At 38.0% G+C, this 18093-nt stretch overlaps 1 protein-coding gene across 3 annotated transcripts in view; it reads left to right on the top strand.

Annotated features, from left to right (window-relative positions):
• Positions 1–18093, top strand: part of KLHDC1 (kelch domain containing 1) — a 67223-nt gene that overhangs the window by 1995 nt on the left and 47135 nt on the right. For all 3 annotated transcript variants that reach the window (XR_005225662.2, XM_007064794.4, XM_037901381.2), the window contains exons 2-4: positions 14093–14163; positions 15342–15459; positions 16466–16584. Coding sequence is in view for 2 of the 3 variants with exons in the window: in XM_007064794.4 (XP_007064856.2) it covers positions 14093–14163; positions 15342–15459; positions 16466–16584 (308 nt within the window). In the remaining variant the exon portion in view is untranslated. The remainder of the gene's footprint in view (positions 1–14092; positions 14164–15341; positions 15460–16465; positions 16585–18093) is intronic.

The raw sequence follows: 18093 nt of genomic DNA, 5'->3' as shown, positions 1-18093 counted from the left end.
CTGTTCATGAAATGCAAATTGGTGGCCATGCTTCAGGATAGGAGGGGCAAATAAAGATAGTATTGAGAAGCTGAGGCATTCCTAGACAGTCAGGTTCAGAAAACATTGGTACCCCAGATTCAAGGAAGAACAGAGCTGGCCACCAAGGAGTCAGAAAGGAAGTCCAAGATGCTTCTGGTCGTTACAAACCACCAGGCTGCAAGAGGTCATGGAAGCATCCTACATGGCTGGAGATAGACAAGGATGGTCAGGCTGTGGCCATCAGAGAGAAGAGGGCTAGGAAGAATTCCACACAGCCAGTAGTTTCCATTCAATAACAGGTCCTCAGTTTGGAAACAAAATCCCGCTGGCGCAAGGGAATGGTGAGATGTACAGGACACACCTCTTGATGTCAGCTTGCGCCAACCTATAAGAAAATCAAGCTCTCCCACAAAGAGTTCTACAGCTGTCCAAAGAAGACAGATGATCCTTGTTGGGGATTCAGTACTCAGAAAAATTGAAAGAACATTCTGCAAGGGGCAGGTGGACATCAGAATGGTGTGCTGTCTTCCCAAAGCCAAGTCCTGAGACATTACTCCAAGATTGGATGGGCTTTTGAAGTTGACAGGAAAGGATCCATTGATGATGGTTCACGTTGGCATCAATGACAATGTGTTGCAGGATATCTCTCAGATAGTAGATGATTTAATGGAACTCAGAAGAGTGCTGAAGATGAATGTCCAGATGATCTTCTCTGTAATCATTCCTGTCCCATGAGCAAAGGAAGACAGAAGTGAACCTCTAGCTACATAAGTGGTGCAGGGTGGAGGGTTTTGGTTTTGTGGAACATTGGTTGGTTCACCTTTTGTGGGAAAAGGGGGTTGTATAGTGTGTCTTCTCTGGCACAAGCTGGCTAGAGTAGTCAGGAGGGATTTCAACTAATAACAAAAGGGAACGGTAAAAAGAGAGAAGATATGAGCACTCACCACAAAATTGAGATGTTGAGAACAAAATTAATCAAGGTTTCAGAATATCAGCCGTGTTAGTCTGTATCTGCAAAAAGAACAGGGATACTTGTGGCACCTTAGAGACTAACAAATTTATTTGAGCATAAGCTTTCGTGAGCTACAGCTCACTTCATCGTATGCATTCAGTGGAAAATGCAGTGGGGAGATTTATATACAGAGAACATGAAACAATGGGTGTTACCGTACACACTGTAACAAGAGAGTGATCACTTAAGGTGAGCTATTACCAGCAGGAGAGCGGGGGGGAGGGGAGGGAAACGACCTTTTGTAGTGATAATCAAGGTGGGCCATTTCCAGCAGTTGACAAGAACATCTGAGGAACAGTGGGGGGTGGAGCATAAGCTTTCATGGGCTACAGCCCACTTCATTGGATGCATAGAATAGAACATATAGTAAGAAGATATATCTATGATAGAGATATGTATATATACAGATAAGCTGGAAGTTGCCATACAAACTGTGAGAGGCTAATTAGTTAAGATGAGCTGTTATTAGCAGGGGAAAAAACCTTTTGTTTTAATCAAAGATGGCCCATTTAGACAGTTGACAAGAAGGTGTGAGGATACTTAACTTAGAGAAATAGATTCAATATGTAGTGTTAGGATATAGATATTCAGGCCTGTCTGCAAAGGCCTGTACTTTAAGAATTTAGGTGTATTCTTATCACTTGGCTAGTTAGAGGTATAAAAGAAAGAATCAAAATCACTGTCTGCTAGTGTAAGGGCCTTCTCTTACTGTGACGGTCTGAGGCCCTGTTCTTAGGCTAAGGCCTTTGGCTAAGCGACAGAGGCAGCCATAAGCTGGGAAGCGACTGTTCACATCCTCACATTCCAAAGTAGTCACATTGAAAGAAGGTGCTATTGGGCTGTTAGGAATACAGTCCTGTCCTGATAGTGCCTGTCACCTCCAGAGAAAGGGAAGTGCCTAGAAGATGTAAAAGGAAATCGAGATTGATAGTTTTCTGTCTGGTAAGAACTCACTTATCAATAGACACAGCTGGGAAACTCTTATGTCTTTATAGATGTAGTTGTGAAATCCTCACTTCTGTATTGTTTTGTCATTATAGTTCCCACTTTGCTATTGTTTATTGGCATGGTCTCTGTCTGGTTCTGTGATTGTTTCTGTCTGCTGTATAATTAATTTTGCTGGGTGTAAACTAATTAAGGTGGTGGGATATGATTGGTTAGCTAATCATGTTACAATATGTTAGGATTGGTTAGTTAAATTTCAGTAGAATGATTGGTTAAGGTATAGCTAAGAATATTACTATATAAATTAGGGGCAAACAGGAAGTAAGTTGGGATTCGAAAATAAGGAAAAAGGAACTTGTATTTAAGCTTGCTGGAAGTTCACCTCAATAAACATCGAATTGTTTGCACCTTCGGACTTCGGGTATTGTTGCTCTCTGTTCATGCGAGAAGGACCAGGGAAGTGGGAGAGTGAAGGAATAAGCTCTCTAACATGTGTAATGACTAAGCCACTCCCAGTCTCTATTCAAACCCAAGTTAATGGTATCTAGTTTGCATATTAATTCAAGCTCAGCAGTTTCTCGTTGGAGTCTGTTTTTGAAGCTTTTGTGTTGCAAAATTGCCACCCTTAAATCTTTTACTGAGTGGCCAGAGAGGTTGAAGTGTTATGATTCCTGATGCCAGATTTGTGTCAATTTATTCTTTTGCGTAGAGACTGTCCGGTTTGGTCAGTGTACATGGCAGAGGGGCATTGCTGGCACATGATGGCATATATCACATTGGTAGATGTGCAGGTGAACGAGCCCCTGATGGCGTGGCTAATGTGATTAGGTCCTATGATGGTGTCACTTGAATAAATATGTGGACAGAGTTGGCATCGGGCTTTGTTGCAAGGATAGGTTCCTGGGTTAGTGGTTCTGTTGTGTGGTGTGTGGTTGCTGGTGAGTATTTGCTTCAGGTTGGGGGGCTGTTTGCAAGCAAGGACTGGTCTGTCTCCCAAGATCTGTGAGAGTGAGGGATCATTTTTCAGGATAGGTTGTAGATCTTTGATGATGCGCTGGAGAGGTTTTAGTTGGGGGCTGAAGGTGACAGCTAGTGGCATTCTCTTATTTTCTTTGTTGGGCCTGTCCTGTAGTAGGTGACTTCTGAGTACTCTTCTGGCTCTGTCAATCTGTTTTTTTACTTCAGCAGGTGGGTATTATAGTTTTAAGAATGCTTGATAGAGATACCAATGCTAGGACCCTGGGTAACAAACAAAAGGAATTGGAATTGCTCATTTATGAGTATAAATGTGATCTAACTGGTATTACTGAAACCTGGTATGATGATTCCCATGTTGGGAATGTTAAAATCAATGGTTATAACCTATTTAGGAAGGAGTGAGTGGGCAAAAGGGCACAGGCAGTGGCACTCTATGTCAAAAATGGCATTACCTGTTTCCAGGTCACAGATAACTTAGAAGAAAATGATCTCGCATGCTTCTGGTTACATGTCCTAACAGATAAAGCCCAAGATGGGGTACTAGTTGGTGCCTACTACAGACCACCAAATCACACTTAGGAACAGGATGACTGGCTCCTTATGCCCCTGTCTATAATGTGTAGATGGGAAAAGCTGCATGATCATAGACAACTTTAAATTTCAGTGACACATGCTAGAGGTCTATGGCTTCCAGTACTAAAACATTCTTGAACATAAGAACGGCCATACTGGGTCAGATCAGTGGTCCGCCTAGCCCAATATCCTCTCTTCTGACAATGGCCCAATGCAAGAGGGAACGAACAGAACAGGTAATCATCAAGTGATCCATTCCCTGTCGCCCATTCCCAGCTTCTGGCAAACAGAAATTAGGGACACTTCAGAGCATGGTTTTGCATCCTTATCCATCCTGGCTAATAGCCACTGATGAACCTATCCTCCACGAACTTATCTAGTTCTTTTTTAACCCTCTTATAGTCTTGGCCTTCACAACATCCTCTGGCAAAGAGTTCCACAGGTTGACTGTGCATTACATGAAAAAATATTTCCTTTTGTTTGTGTTTAACCTGCTGCCTATTAATTTCATGTGGTGACCCCCTAGTTCTTGTGTTAGAAGAAGAAGTAAATCTTTCTTATACACTTTCTCCATGTCACTCATGATTTTATAGATCTCTATCATATCCTCCCTTAGTTGTCTCTTTTCCAGACTGAAAAGTCCCAATCTTATTAATCTGTCCTCATATGGAAGCTGTTCCATAACCCCCTAATAATTTTTGTTGCCCTTTTCTGTATCTTTTCCAATTTCAAAATATCTTTTTTGAGATGGGGCGACCAGATCCGAATGCAGTATTCAAGATGTGGGCGTACCATGGATTTATAAATTTTATAAGTGACAATTTCCTAACTCAAAAGTGTTGAATCCAACTGTAAGGATATTTCAGGACCACCAATCAGGCCCACAGGTTACCTTATGAGCATAGCAAAGCAGACAACCGTTGCTTGCTGTAGCAGACGAATGCCACTGTAATTCCACATTCAAATCCAAGGAACAGGTTTATTTTAGCATAGGTAGAGAATGCTATACCCTAGTGCAGTGGTTTTCAAACTTTTTTTCTGGTGACCTAGTTGAAGAAAATTGTTGATGCCTGCGATCCAATGGAACTGGGAATGAGGGGTTTGGGGTGTAGGAGGGGCTCAGGGCTGGGGCAGAGGGTTGGGGTGTGGGGGAGAATGAGGGGTTCATGGCTAGGAGAGTTAAGGCTGCGGGGTGGGGCCGGGAATGAGGGGTTCAGGGTGTGGGAGGGGGCTCTGGTCTGGGGCAGGGGGTTGGGGTGTAGGAGAGGGTCTGGGCTGGGGGTGCAGGCTCTGGGGTGGGGCTGGGGTTTTGGGATGCAGGAAGGGGCTCTGGGTTTGGGGGGGGGATTCAGGGCTGGGACAGGGGATTGGGGCATGGGCTTACCTCAGGCGGCTCCCTGTCAACGGCATAGTGGGGGTGTAAGGCAGGCTTCCTGCCTGTCCTGGCACTGTGGACTGCGCTGCACCCTGGGAACCGGCCAGTGGGAGTGTGGCGCCAGTGCTCAGGGCGGGGGCTGCGTGCGGAGCTCTGGGGTCCCTCCCGCCTAGAAGCCAGACCTGCTGCTGGCCACTTCCAGGGTGCAGCGCAATGTTGAAACAGATAGGGACTAGCCTGCCTTAGCCTGGCAGCACCATCAATGGGACTTTTAATGGCCCAGTCAGCGGTGCTGACCAGAGCTGCCGCAACCCAGTGCCTTACATTCCGCGACCCACTACTGGGTCGTGACCCACAGTTTGAAAACCACTGCCCTAGTGATCACTTGGGATGTAACAGGCCAATGCATTGACTGGAAGTACACAAAGGCAAAAACTTAAATCTCAGTACACCATTTTTATACCCAGGATGACACTCTACTTTTATCAACACCCCTCCTCTGACTTGTTATGTAATAATAATAATTAATATTTATGACCATACATACAATTCCACATTACATACTCAATTATATAACATGTTTATCTACTTATTAACAATAACAAAACTATTAATCTTATTATTTAAGAGGGGTGTACCTTGTTTATCCTGATCATCTTTAGCAGGTCACAATGACCTCTTCTTTTTCCTGTACTCAGTGGAGACATTCCAAAAACTGAATAACAGGATATTTAGTAAGCCAAGAAGGCCTTATTTGCACTCCTTCCCAATCGGGTTATTAGGCCAACATTTATATTGCTTATATATTGTGTATGCATTTATTATGTATTGCTAACCAAGATGTAATCCATTAAATACAATTAGGCCCTTACCATTTTACATGCACCTAATCGCTGTATCACTTCTTTACACCAGCAGGGGGGAATTCTGTATTAGACTGTGTCTTGACAGAAGAAGCGCAACTGATCACAGAACTAAAAGTGAATGGTAATCTAGGTATAAGTGATCATGATTTGATCACATTTATAATGTGCAAACAGAATAAAGTCCAGACCAGATACATACTTGGTGCTTTCAGAGGGCCAGTTTCACAAAGCTGAAAAATATTATGAGACAGATAAACTCAGAGGAAGAATTTAATTAGCAAAATGTGAATTATTGTTGGGAATTGTTTAAGAACAATTTACTGGGTGCCCCAAAAGCCATAATCCCACAGTTGAGGAAAAAAAAAAAACAACCTGGTGTAGAGGGGAAGTAAAGGCAGCTGTAAAAAGTAAAAAATAAAATATAATAATGGAAGAAAGGGGAAGCTGATCGTAATTAACATAAATCAGAAGTTAGGAATTGTAGAAAATTGATAAGAGAAGCAATGGGATACAAGGAGAAATCATGGCTAGGAGAGTTAAGGACAATGAGGAAGAGTCTTTAAAGTATAATAGGAACAAAAAACACCCTAACAATGCCATTGGTTCCTGTCACAGGGCACCTACGTCACTACCAAATGTACTTTACTGCCTGTACTGTTTGTGTGGTGTCTCAGTCACACCCACCCACCGTGTTATTACCCTTTCACCAAGGTGTGTATTTATTCCTTTCTTACGAATTATCACTGTGTAATGCAGGTTTATAGCAAGGAGAGGCTTTCCTGCAGCCTTCACTTCTCAGCCCAGGCTTACCCTCTAGCTTTCCTTTGAGCTTCTCTTTTTATGTCCTCCCAGTTACATTCTTAATGCAGAGATTACCATCCAGGTGTTCATAATCCCCCAACAGAAAGTGTTTAACTGCTCATAGCCTTCTCCATGTTGCAGCAACATCAGTGACCAGGGTTCTACTAATAGGGCCCTGTCACAGGTCCATCACTAGATGGAAATGATAGAATTATTAATAATAATACAGAAAAGGCAGAATTGTTCAATAAATATTTGTTGTGTTTTCTGGGGAAAAAGAGATAATGCAGTCATATCATATGATAACACTCTGTTCATTCCACTCATATTTCTGAAGAATGTTAAACAGCCACTACTAATGTTAGACACTTCTCAATCAACAGGTCTGGATAACTGGCATCCAAGAGTTTTAAAAGAGCTGGCTGAGGTGCTTTTTGGACTGTTAATTTTTCAATAAGTGTTGGAGCACTGGAGAAATTTCAGAACACCAGACAAAAGCAAATGTTGTGTCAATATTTATAAAGGGTAATTGGGATGATCTGCCTAATTATAGACCTGTTAGTCTGACATGGATCCTGGGCAAGATAGTGGAGTGGCTGAAATGGGACTTTATTAATAAAGAATTAAAGGCAGGTAATATAGTTAATGTAAATCAACCTGTGTTTATAGAAAATTAACTTGATATCTTTATTTGATGAGATTACAAGTTTGGTTGATAAAGGTTTGATATATTGAGACTTCTTAAGGCATTAGACTTGGTACCACACAAAATTTTGATTAAAAAACTACAAAAAATTAACATGGCATATATTTAAATGAGTTAAAACTGGCTAATTGATAGGTCTCAAAATATAACTGTAAATGGGGAATCATAAAACTAGTGTGTTTCTAATGGGATCCCACAAGGATTGGTTTTTTGGCCCTATGCTATTTAACATTTTTATCAACGATGTGGAAGAAAACATAAAATCCTCCTTGATAAAGTTGCAAATAGCATAAAAATTGGGGGAGTGGTCAATAATGAAGCAGACAGGTCACTGATGTAGAGCAATCTGAATCACTTGGTAAGTTGGGTGTAAGCAAACAGTGCATTTTAATATGGCTAAATGTAAATGTATACATCCAGGAACAAAGAATATAGGCCTAGTTACAGGATGGGGTACTTTAGCCTGGTAAGTAGTGACTCTGAAAAAGATTTGGGGGGTGTGGTGGATAATCAGCTGAATATTAAGTACCAGTGTGATGCTGTGTCCAAAAAGACTAATGCAATACTTGGATGCATAAACAGCGGAATCCCAAGTAAGATTAGAGAGGTTATTTTATATTTGTCTTCAGTATGCATCCAACCGCTGCTGGAATACTGAGTCCAGTTCTGGTGTCCACGATTCAAAAGGATGTTGATAAATTGGAGAGGGGTCAGAGAAGATCAACAAGAATGATTAAAGAATTAGAAAACATGCCTGATAGTGATAGAATCAAGAAGCTCAATCTGTTTGTTTTAACAAAGAGAAGGTTAAGGGGTGATTTGATTACAATCACACGGGGAATAAATATTTAATAATGGGCTTTTCAGTGTAGTAGAGAAAGGTATAACATGATCCAGTGGCTAGAAATTGAATCTACCCAAATTAAGACTGGAAATAAGGTGTAGTTTTTAGGGCTGTCAATCGCAGTTAACTCATGCAATTAACTCTAAAAAAATTAATCGTGATTAAAAAAATTAATTGCAATTAATTGCAGTTTTAATTGCACTGTTAAACAATAAATACCAATTGAAATGTATTAAATATTTTGGATGTTTTTCTACATTTTCAAATATATTGATTTCAATTACAACACAGAATACAAAATATACAGTGCTCACTTTATATTACTTTTTATTACAAATATTTGCATTGTAAAAATGACAAACAAAAGAAATAGTATTTTTCAGTTCACCTCATACAAGTACTGTAGTGCAATCTCTTTATCGTGAAAGTCCAACTTACAAATGTAGATTTTTTTTGGTTACATAACTGCACTCAATAACAAAACAATGTAAAACTTTAGAGCCTACAAGTCCACTCAGTCCTACTTCTTGTTCAGCCAGTTGCTAAGAGAAATAAGTGTGTTTACATTTACAGGAGATAATGCTGTCCGCTTCTTATTCACATCACCTGAAAGTGAGAAAAGTCGTTTGCATGGCACTTTCGTAGCCATCATTGCAAGGTATTTACGTGCCAGATATGCTAAACATTTATATGCCTCTTCATGCTTTGGCCACCATTCCAGAGGACATGCTTCCATGCTGATGATGCTTGCTTAAAAAAATACATTAATTAAATTTGTGACTGAATTCCTTGGAGGAGAATTGTATGTCTCCTGCTCCATGGTTTTACCCGCATTCTGCCATGTATTTTGTGTTATGGTAGTCTAAAATGACGACCCATCATATGTTGTTTGATTTAAGAACACTTTCGCTCCAGATTTGACAAAACACAAAGAAGATTCCAATATCAGATTTCTAAAGATAGCTACAACACTCAAACCAAGGTTTAAGAATCTGAAGTGCCTTCCAAAATCTGAGGGAGGAGGTGTGGAGCATACTTTCAGAAGTCTTAAAAGAGCAACACTGATGCAGAAACTACAGAACCTGAACCACCAACAAAGAAAATCAACCTTCTGTTGGTGGCATCTGACTCAGATGATGAAAATGAACATGCATCAGTCCGCACTGCTTGGGATTGTTATCGAGCAGAATTCGTCATCAGCATGGACACATGTCCTCCAAAATGGTGGTTGACGCATGAAGGGACATAAGAATCTTTAGCACATCTGGCACCTAAATATCTTGTGACACCGGCTACAACAATGCCATGCAATGCCTGTTCTCACTTTCAGGTGACATTGTAAACAAGAAGCAGGCAGCATTATCTCCTGCAAATGTAAACAAACTTGTGTGTCTGAGCTGAACAAGAAGTAGGACTGAGTGGACTTGTAGGCTCTAAAGTTTTACATTGTTTTATTTTTGAATGCAGTTATTTTTTTTTTACATAATTCTACGTTTATAGGTTCAACTTTCATTATGAAGAGATTGTACTACAGTATTTGTATTAAGTGAATTGAAAAATACTATTTCTTTTGTTTTTTACAGTGCAAATATTTGTAATAAAAATATAAAGTGAGCACTGTACACTTCGTATTCTGTGTTGTAACTGATTTAAATATATTTTAAACTTTAAAAAAATCCAAAAATATCCAACACTTAGAGTTACCGAGCCAGCACAAAACAGATTCTATAATACCCTACTGGTTATCCAGAAGCCAACAACACAGTTCCCTGAAAATAACCCAGCCTCAGGCCTCCCCTAGATACCCAAGTCAAATATGATGAAGATTGCTGAAAATCTTATTCATCATATAAAAAAGTTCTACCAATCCCAAAGGATTGGACACGTTACCTCCCAGGTTAATGAATATTTCAGATCTTACCCAAATACACGCTTACAGCCAATTCTTATTAACTAAACTAAAATTTATTAAAAAAGAAAAGATAGAGAGTATGGTTAAAAGATCAGTATACATACAGACTTGAGAACAATCTTGAAATTCAAATTCATAGCAGAGATGGTGAACTTTGTAAATGCAGAGAGTTTTTTCAGAAATAGTTAATAGGTTATAGTTCAATGTTTATATTCAGGGCAGTCCAGTCAGGAGTGGGATCTCAGTCCTTATGGCTTAGGCTTCCCTTGCATGAAGCCTCAAGCAGATCTGAGATAAACAGGATCAGGACCCAAGCAATTTTTTGTACAGTTTCAGGCTTTCTTTGACAGCTCGGAGTCCTTTGGTGAACAATAGGCCCTCATGGGAACTTTGAGGTGGACCCATTTCCTAAGCGTCGCTGGTAATTATCCAGACAGATTAACATAAGGCAATTGCCTGTTTTTCCACCATTCACAGATGATTTGCCATACATTTCTAAGAGATGAATACAGTGATATCCTATGTTTACGGTTCATTTAAATGTTCAGATGTCCTTTTGATCTCTGAATTAACAGAATACAGCATAGACAGGGACTGTTCGATTACATTGTTGATCACTACCAATATATAGGTAAATACGCAAAAACACAAACATTATCTCCCCATATGTCTTTAAGAGTTGAATTTGAGTTATTTATTTTGCTTAACCCTTTCCAGTCATGTGTCACACCCTCAAACACTGGCATCTATGCCCCACACAAACACAAGCATGCAGTTCATTCCACTGAAAGTTTTAATGAAGATTGATGGCAAAATATGGAAGACCACAGTCTCCCTTTCTCTTAGTCCCACGCCTGCACAAGGTGGTAACATGTTTCAAATAGCACAAGTAGTATTTTGTATTTTCATTTATATCCTACTAAACAATCAAGCCTAAGTAAATATCCAAATTCCACTGGTTTTATGCCTAAGAATTCTTTACCATAGGTCTAAGCACAGAATAGACAGCTGGAAAATCCTCAGTTTTAATACTGCGTCTGCCAGTGACTGGCTGGATATCCTTGGACAAACACATTTTCAGAAGTGTTTACTAATTTTGTGTACCCTAATTCTCTGTTCACTGACTTTGGGAGACCAACTTGAGACAACTAGTGTCTGATTTTCAGGGGTTTTCCCATGAAGAGCTGCGGGGTTCTCAGCATCACCAATAGTCACGCACAATGGCCCAGGTCCCCAGTCCGCCTCAAATTGAGCACATAAAATTAGTGAACACTCCTGAAAATGTGAGCTTTGACCTCTGTCTGTATATCAATTTTCCCATATTACTTCACAAGGGTGTTCTGAGGATTAGGTCACTATTTTAACAGTTCTTTAAAGATATAAAGTGCTTTATTAATACTAGCATGACACTTTGCAGTTGACCAGCATTCAGTGAAATCAGCATTTTTATTCTTATCACCAATTATATTAATTCAGGGCTTGTTCATAAAATAAATACTTGGCTTCCCATCACAGGAGCCCCCAAATCCATTTGCACATGGTCTTATATATTATGTATAACGTGGAAGCTGCAAACTGCACATCTAAGAACAGAACCTAACAGGTGCTTTCAAAAGTCTGGTTCCGTAGATAACCAACAGTGGCAGTTATACTTCCAGAATACACTACCCAAATTTGGAAGGGAATAGTTATAAGGCTTCAGTTATAGTAAAGATGTTCATATAAGCAACTGTAGCACAAACTTACTATCTTGGAGTTAACTTTGATTCTTGTCTCTCTTCTCCCATTTCATCCAGACTTTTTTCTAGATCCCTCTGCTTCTTCCTCTGCTACGTTCCTATATTTTTTCCCTTGCTCTCAATTCCTACTGCCTTTTGGTGTTTCCCCAAGACCTCTTCCACTTGATTCCCCAAGAACTCAGTCTGATTCCAGTCTCATCACTCAGGTTCCTTTATTTGGCATACAGCAAAGCTACTCTTGAGTTGATCAGACTTAAGCATTGGGGGTGGGTACAGTGCATACCACATATCCAAAGTTACACACTAAACCTCTTCCTTTATATACATTTACACATTACATTGCATTTACTATACTCTGCATCAGACATTTTGGAATTGTCTTGGTCACTTTGTAGGAACCAGTCCCTATGCAGCATGCTCTGCCCACGCACTGTCCATGCATGACTTACTCTACCTCATCTTATGTTCCATGCTTATCTTATCAATTTTGTCTTGTCCATTTCAAGTTATTCCCTTGGTGATTCCCCCTTACTTTAGCTAGTGCATACGTTCTGTTTCCAGCCTGCTAATCTCCCTAATCCTGTCTTCCAAGAAACGAGGCCTCACCCATGTCCAGTTACTGATATCAAGCCAGGCCTACACTGTAAAGACACTGATTCATATTATTATTATCACCAACTTTAATATTGCAACCTCCTTCTCTCTGACTTCATATCTCTTCCCTCCATTCATTCAAACGACTGTTGCCAAAATAATTTTCCTTTCCCAACCATTCTCCCCTATTTGAAAACCTTCTCAGGTTTTCTATCTCTGGCATTAAATTTAAGCTTCTCCTCTTCTTTATGGCATTCCATAGCTTAAGATCTTATATCTCTGCCTTCTTCTTTTCCTATACTCTTCCACTCTCCCCCTACCACCACACACAACCTCTTTCACTTATATATGTCATCAGGCCTTCTCAATTATGCCTGGAAAATCCTCCCAATTAAAGATGGCTTTCAACGCAAAAAAAATGATCTTGTGCCTTTCTTTATTTTATGATATAAAAAGAAGCCCTTAATTTTTTAAGTGGTTTTTTTTATTATTTTATTTTGTGGTTTGCTTGTTTATCCAAAATTTAAAATTTGGCCTCTCGTTTGCTGTATGTCATTATTGGAGGACACAGACATGTTGATTGGGAGATCTGAGTCCTCAAGTGAAGGGCCCAAGGTATTGAATCCCATTTTAAAGAAAAGTAGTTTTCTTTCAACTCTTTATTCAAGTATTTGAGTGAAAGTGGTGTTTAAAAAAATGAAGTCTTAAAATAATCACAGCCGCTCTCTATTAATAGGGTTTCACTTCATGATTTCACTGCTATCATAATCTTACCAGTTGTCTAGCCTTCCATAGAGACTTCCAGAAAACACAGGTGAGACCTGAATTGCTATTGGGGGGAAATAAAAACATAAAAACCCCTTTAAAAAGTATTTGAGGCCATATCATAAAGAAGCAAAAGGGTACAAACCTAATTATTTATTCCTTTGGAGGTCATCTTCAGCCTTATATAGGTGTATTAGGGTAGCAAGGATTACAATACAGTGAAAACTGGTTAAAGTAACCACTCAAGGGACCAGGAAAGATCAGTTATTTAATTACACTTACTAATCAGTAGTATTCTAATAAAAGCAGATAGCTGCTCTCTATTTTGGAGATACTTTTGGGTAGTCTCTTAAAAAAGAAGCTTGCCTAAGTGTGGTTTCTTGTACTGGTTTTGCTGTGTTTTGCTTCATATTGCAACTACAATGCAAAATGTAGTGGCTTTTAGTCATAATTACTATATTTCTTGATGGCACTTAATAATTTTCCTGAGTTGCTACTGCTTTTTACATTTCCTGCAAGATGGCCACTGTGCATTAAACTGATATTGCTAGTTGAATATGGAACCACTCCTCTCCCTCTCTCATTTACTGCAAAGCCAAACATTTTTTTTTCCATGTGCAAGTGAGTGAGCAGGGTTGGCATTCAGCAACTAATAAAACTATTTCATAGGGACACCATTCTGCATAGATGCTTTATTTTTTTTATAATGCTTCAAAAATAAAAATAAAAACTTGTTTTGAACTTACAATGTTAAATATAAAAATACTAGAACTATTGATCTTTTCCAGTTAAAATTATCAGGGAGTACACATTGAGCATAAAAATTTTATGCAGTCTTTGTGAATTGTCTCATTAAAAGTTGTGAAATGTTCCTAACTAACATGTATTTTCATGATTTTTGAATTGTAATGACATATGATACATAACTGATGAAATATTTTGCATATTTGTTTTCTTTTAGTCAATTGAAGAAAATGAAGTGTATTTGCCTAATGATGAGCTTTGGCTCTATGAAATTGATAGTGGGTTATGGTAAGCCATTTTATTTATATTTAATGAATTTGAAAAATGTGCTATTTACACCTGAGTATTTTTACCTATGGTAAAATTACTATTATTTCAGATACATAAATGAGGTCTGTTTCTTGTCTCTTGGCTGCTTAAATAGCCTGCATTCATTTAGTGTAAAATTTAATATCTGATATATATTTTGGAATAATGTCTTCAGATAAGAAAATACCTATGTAAGCATAGTAATTTTTTTCAAAGGGATGTTTCCAATGTGAATTTTTTAAACATAGTTTAAGACTTGTTAAATGTAAAGAGCCACTTATGTATTTATACTGGCTAAATAAACTTTTATGTTAAAATGAATATTAAATACAACAAGATTAGGGTGCTTGATCCATTTAGGGTTACTTTCTTTTTGTTGTTATTACTTAATCATATCAGAAATATGTTTGCATAGATAATATATTTTAAATGTTTAAATCAGATTAAAATTTTACACATCACTAGCAATATAATATTTAAGTTTTATTTATTTAATTAATTAATTTATTCAAATTTTATTTACGCATTTTGGGGAGGTGGGTCTAGTAGCAATGCCAGTTATTAAAGTCGTCCGATACTTCCCATTATCAGACCCTGTTTTTAGTTGCTTATAATTTTGCCAAACTTTAGCCATGTGAGCTGAAATTTTCCATGCTGGGTGTCTGCGATATATCTATATGTATATAATATTTTAAATTTCAGCCAAAATGGGTTGAGCTGTTTAAGAACGAGGCTAGGGGAAAATATGCTGTTTTGCCCAAGTTAAAAAGTTATTGAGCCCTTATCTTTGAAATGTTCCATGCTTTGGTGCAGGGACTTGAAATTTGGCAAGGGTATGGCTTTTGTTTTAGGGATGTGTCTTTTGCCATGCCTGTGAACATCCACCCAGGTTTGGCCAATTTAAAGTATTTGAAAAACTGCAGTTTGCACATGTTCAGTAGAGACTTGCTAGAGCCTAACTACAAAAAGTCTCAAAGATTCTGTCCTTAATGAGCACACCTGATAGTGCTGACCAGCCTACTAATGTGCCCTCCTCCCAGAGTAACTGTGTGTTCCCCATCCTGTTATATCTCCTACTAGTACTACTTTGCTTTTGATGTATTTTGGTTTGTTTGGGAGCAAAATTATGAAATTTTAATATATTTACTAAACGGCAGGACAATGCACCTAATGGAAGGAGAGCTACCTACGTCTATGTCAGGAAGTTGTGGAGCTTGCATTAATGGGAAGCTGTATATATTTGGAGGATTTGATGATAAAGGATACAGTAATCGGGTATTGTAATCTTTTAATTCTGGAGTGTATTTTAATCAAATGACTACTAATGCTGAACTTAGTTTAACAAAGCATTTAACCTTGCATTTAACTAGCAGGAAAAATCTAAGGGTGAGATTTTGGTTTTATTTTAGAAAAGGTGCACTTTAAAATACTTTAAATTGTAGATCTGATTCTTTAGTCCCTCTGCATCTGCACATCTCCTGTTGACTGGATTGGGAGTTTTGACTGGGTTAAGACTGCAAGATAATGCCCAGTATGTTTTGTTTTTTATTTTTATTTCTCAAGTTTGCTAGTATTTCCGAAATTTAATTGTATTTCTATGAGAAAAATATATTTGCAACCATAATTAGACTTACCTCACATTTGTTGCTTTTTCTTTGCTCTTTAGTGGGCAAGTGGCATTTGCGTTTCTAGGAAAGTCCAATAATAACTAGTTAACATTAACATATGACTGCTAGTTTCCATGTTGATTGCAGGTAATTAAATACTAATAAGGAAAGAAATGGGGAAAATGGGTATTCAGTGGATTAATGTAATGGAAACCAGAATTTCAGTGTAGATTAGAAAACAAGTGAAATGAGTTTGATAGTTTAACTAACCTGCAGCACTTCTGCACCTAGTTAGGTTCTGTGTATGCTGCATTTATAGTAATCTGTCTGTGGCGAGAGCATTAGACTGAGACTAACAGGTGAAATAGTAGTGCCATTGAAGTCAATGGCAAAATTCTTACTTCAGCAGGGCCAGGATTTCAGCCAAAGGGCATTAGCAAAGCGGAGAGGGGGAGATTTTGCTGCTTCTTCCTGCATTTTACTTGTGATTAGTGAGTAAACCAATCTCTTACTATCATAAGAATTATAATTTGTCAATTGCACTCAGATTTCTTTTTTTTTTAATAAGAAAATGATTGTTCTTTTGCTCTTTGTAATCATATCTATTGCTGATTTGTGCTTGAGTCTTCAAAATAATTTATTTTATACTAAAATATTATAATTTTTCTTTTAAGCTGTATTATGTTAATTTGCGAACAAGAAATGGAGCCTATAGGTGGAAAAAAATTACAGACTTTAAAGGTCAACCTCCTACACCACGTGACAAGCTTTCCTGCTGGGTGTATAAGGACAGGTAATATATCAAGAGTATTTTTAATACCTACTAACCAAAGGGAAGAAGTGTTATGTTATAGGTAGAACACAAAACTGGAACTCCAATTCAGACTGTGATTTACTCTCTGACCTTGGACAAATCTCTTAACATCTCTGTCTCTCAGTTTTACCACCTGTAACATTGGAATAATCATACTTACCAACCCTAATTTATGGAGATGTTGTGAGATTTAATTATTTTTTAAAGTGCTTTGAGATCCTTGGGTGCAAGACACTATTCAGGTGCTAAATATTACTTTTTATGTAGTTGATGATTATTAAACTGGTATTAAAGTTAATTTACTGAATTTTTAATTGCTTATGAAATTACATAGATTATGCTATAAAACATTGTTAGATTTGGTATAATTTCAAATTATATTTGTTAGCAAAAGTATTGACAATAAGAAAGGGTATTTCAATGATAACTCCCTGGTACAAAGAGCCAAGTTGAGAAAACAAGCTAGGTATTCGTATTGTAACTGCTTCTTAGCATATTTAGCCAAATTGGTTGTAAAAGTTCTTTAAATTATTTAAACATATTAAACTAAAAAACAAATGTAAAAAATGTCTTTAGATTTTATATTAACCATTAAAGGTAGCTATGGTGGTAGAGTTGGTCACTGAGAAATAAATCAATTGTATATATGGGCTATTTGCTGTACAAGCTATTGTAAACACATAAGAGTTACATGATATATAATGAACAAAATAAACAATTCATTCATTTAATTCATTTATTGATTTCTGGACTCCAGGTCCTCCAGGGTGTGACAAAAAAACAACAACAACAACCCAACACATTTAGTACTTAGTACTGCCTTTTGGTTTTGAAACTCTGAATTAGCTGCAAGATGTATAAACATGTATGCAGCCATGCATCTCTTTTTAGCTGTTGATACCAGGGTGTTCAAGAGCATGAATTAATTAATTCAGAGTCAAGTTTAATTTATGTACAGCATGAAGATCCACCCATTTCTGGTGGAAGTATGTAACTAACTCTACATTTTTGTTAAATGTACGTATTTGGGGGCAAACTACGCTCCATTTTGAAAATTTGCCATCAGTCCTCAGGAGATGTGAATTTGAAGATGAGTTATTTCTTAGAAGCTTGCACAATACTGGGAAATATCTAGAGAGCTGCTGTAATTCTGCTTTCTTAGGGATGCGAGCCTTCCGTCATCCCTTGTAACCTCCCTTCTGTACAAAATCATCATCAAACTGCCACTTCCGAAAAACAACCAACCACAACACCAAATGTTCACAACCACTATTGGTGAAGAAAATATAGTCTGGTAAAGATGTGTGTGCAGAAGTATGAAACGGGGGCAGAGTTAAGCCTTGTTCTGTGGTGTGTAGTAGTTTTGGCAATGCTGAGGTGTGATAAACGTGTGTGTGGAGGAGTAGAGCATGTATCTTAACTTCATTTCCTTGGTTTTGTGGGTTTGTATCAGGCATGTTTATGTGTGTAGCAACACAAAGTTTGTTT

This window comes from Chelonia mydas, chromosome 6 (assembly GCF_015237465.2).
Source record: "Chelonia mydas isolate rCheMyd1 chromosome 6, rCheMyd1.pri.v2, whole genome shotgun sequence".
Lineage (NCBI taxonomy): Eukaryota > Metazoa > Chordata > Testudines > Cheloniidae > Chelonia > Chelonia mydas.
Note: the sequence above shows the minus strand (reverse complement) of the source record. Positions and strands in the feature narration are given on the sequence as shown.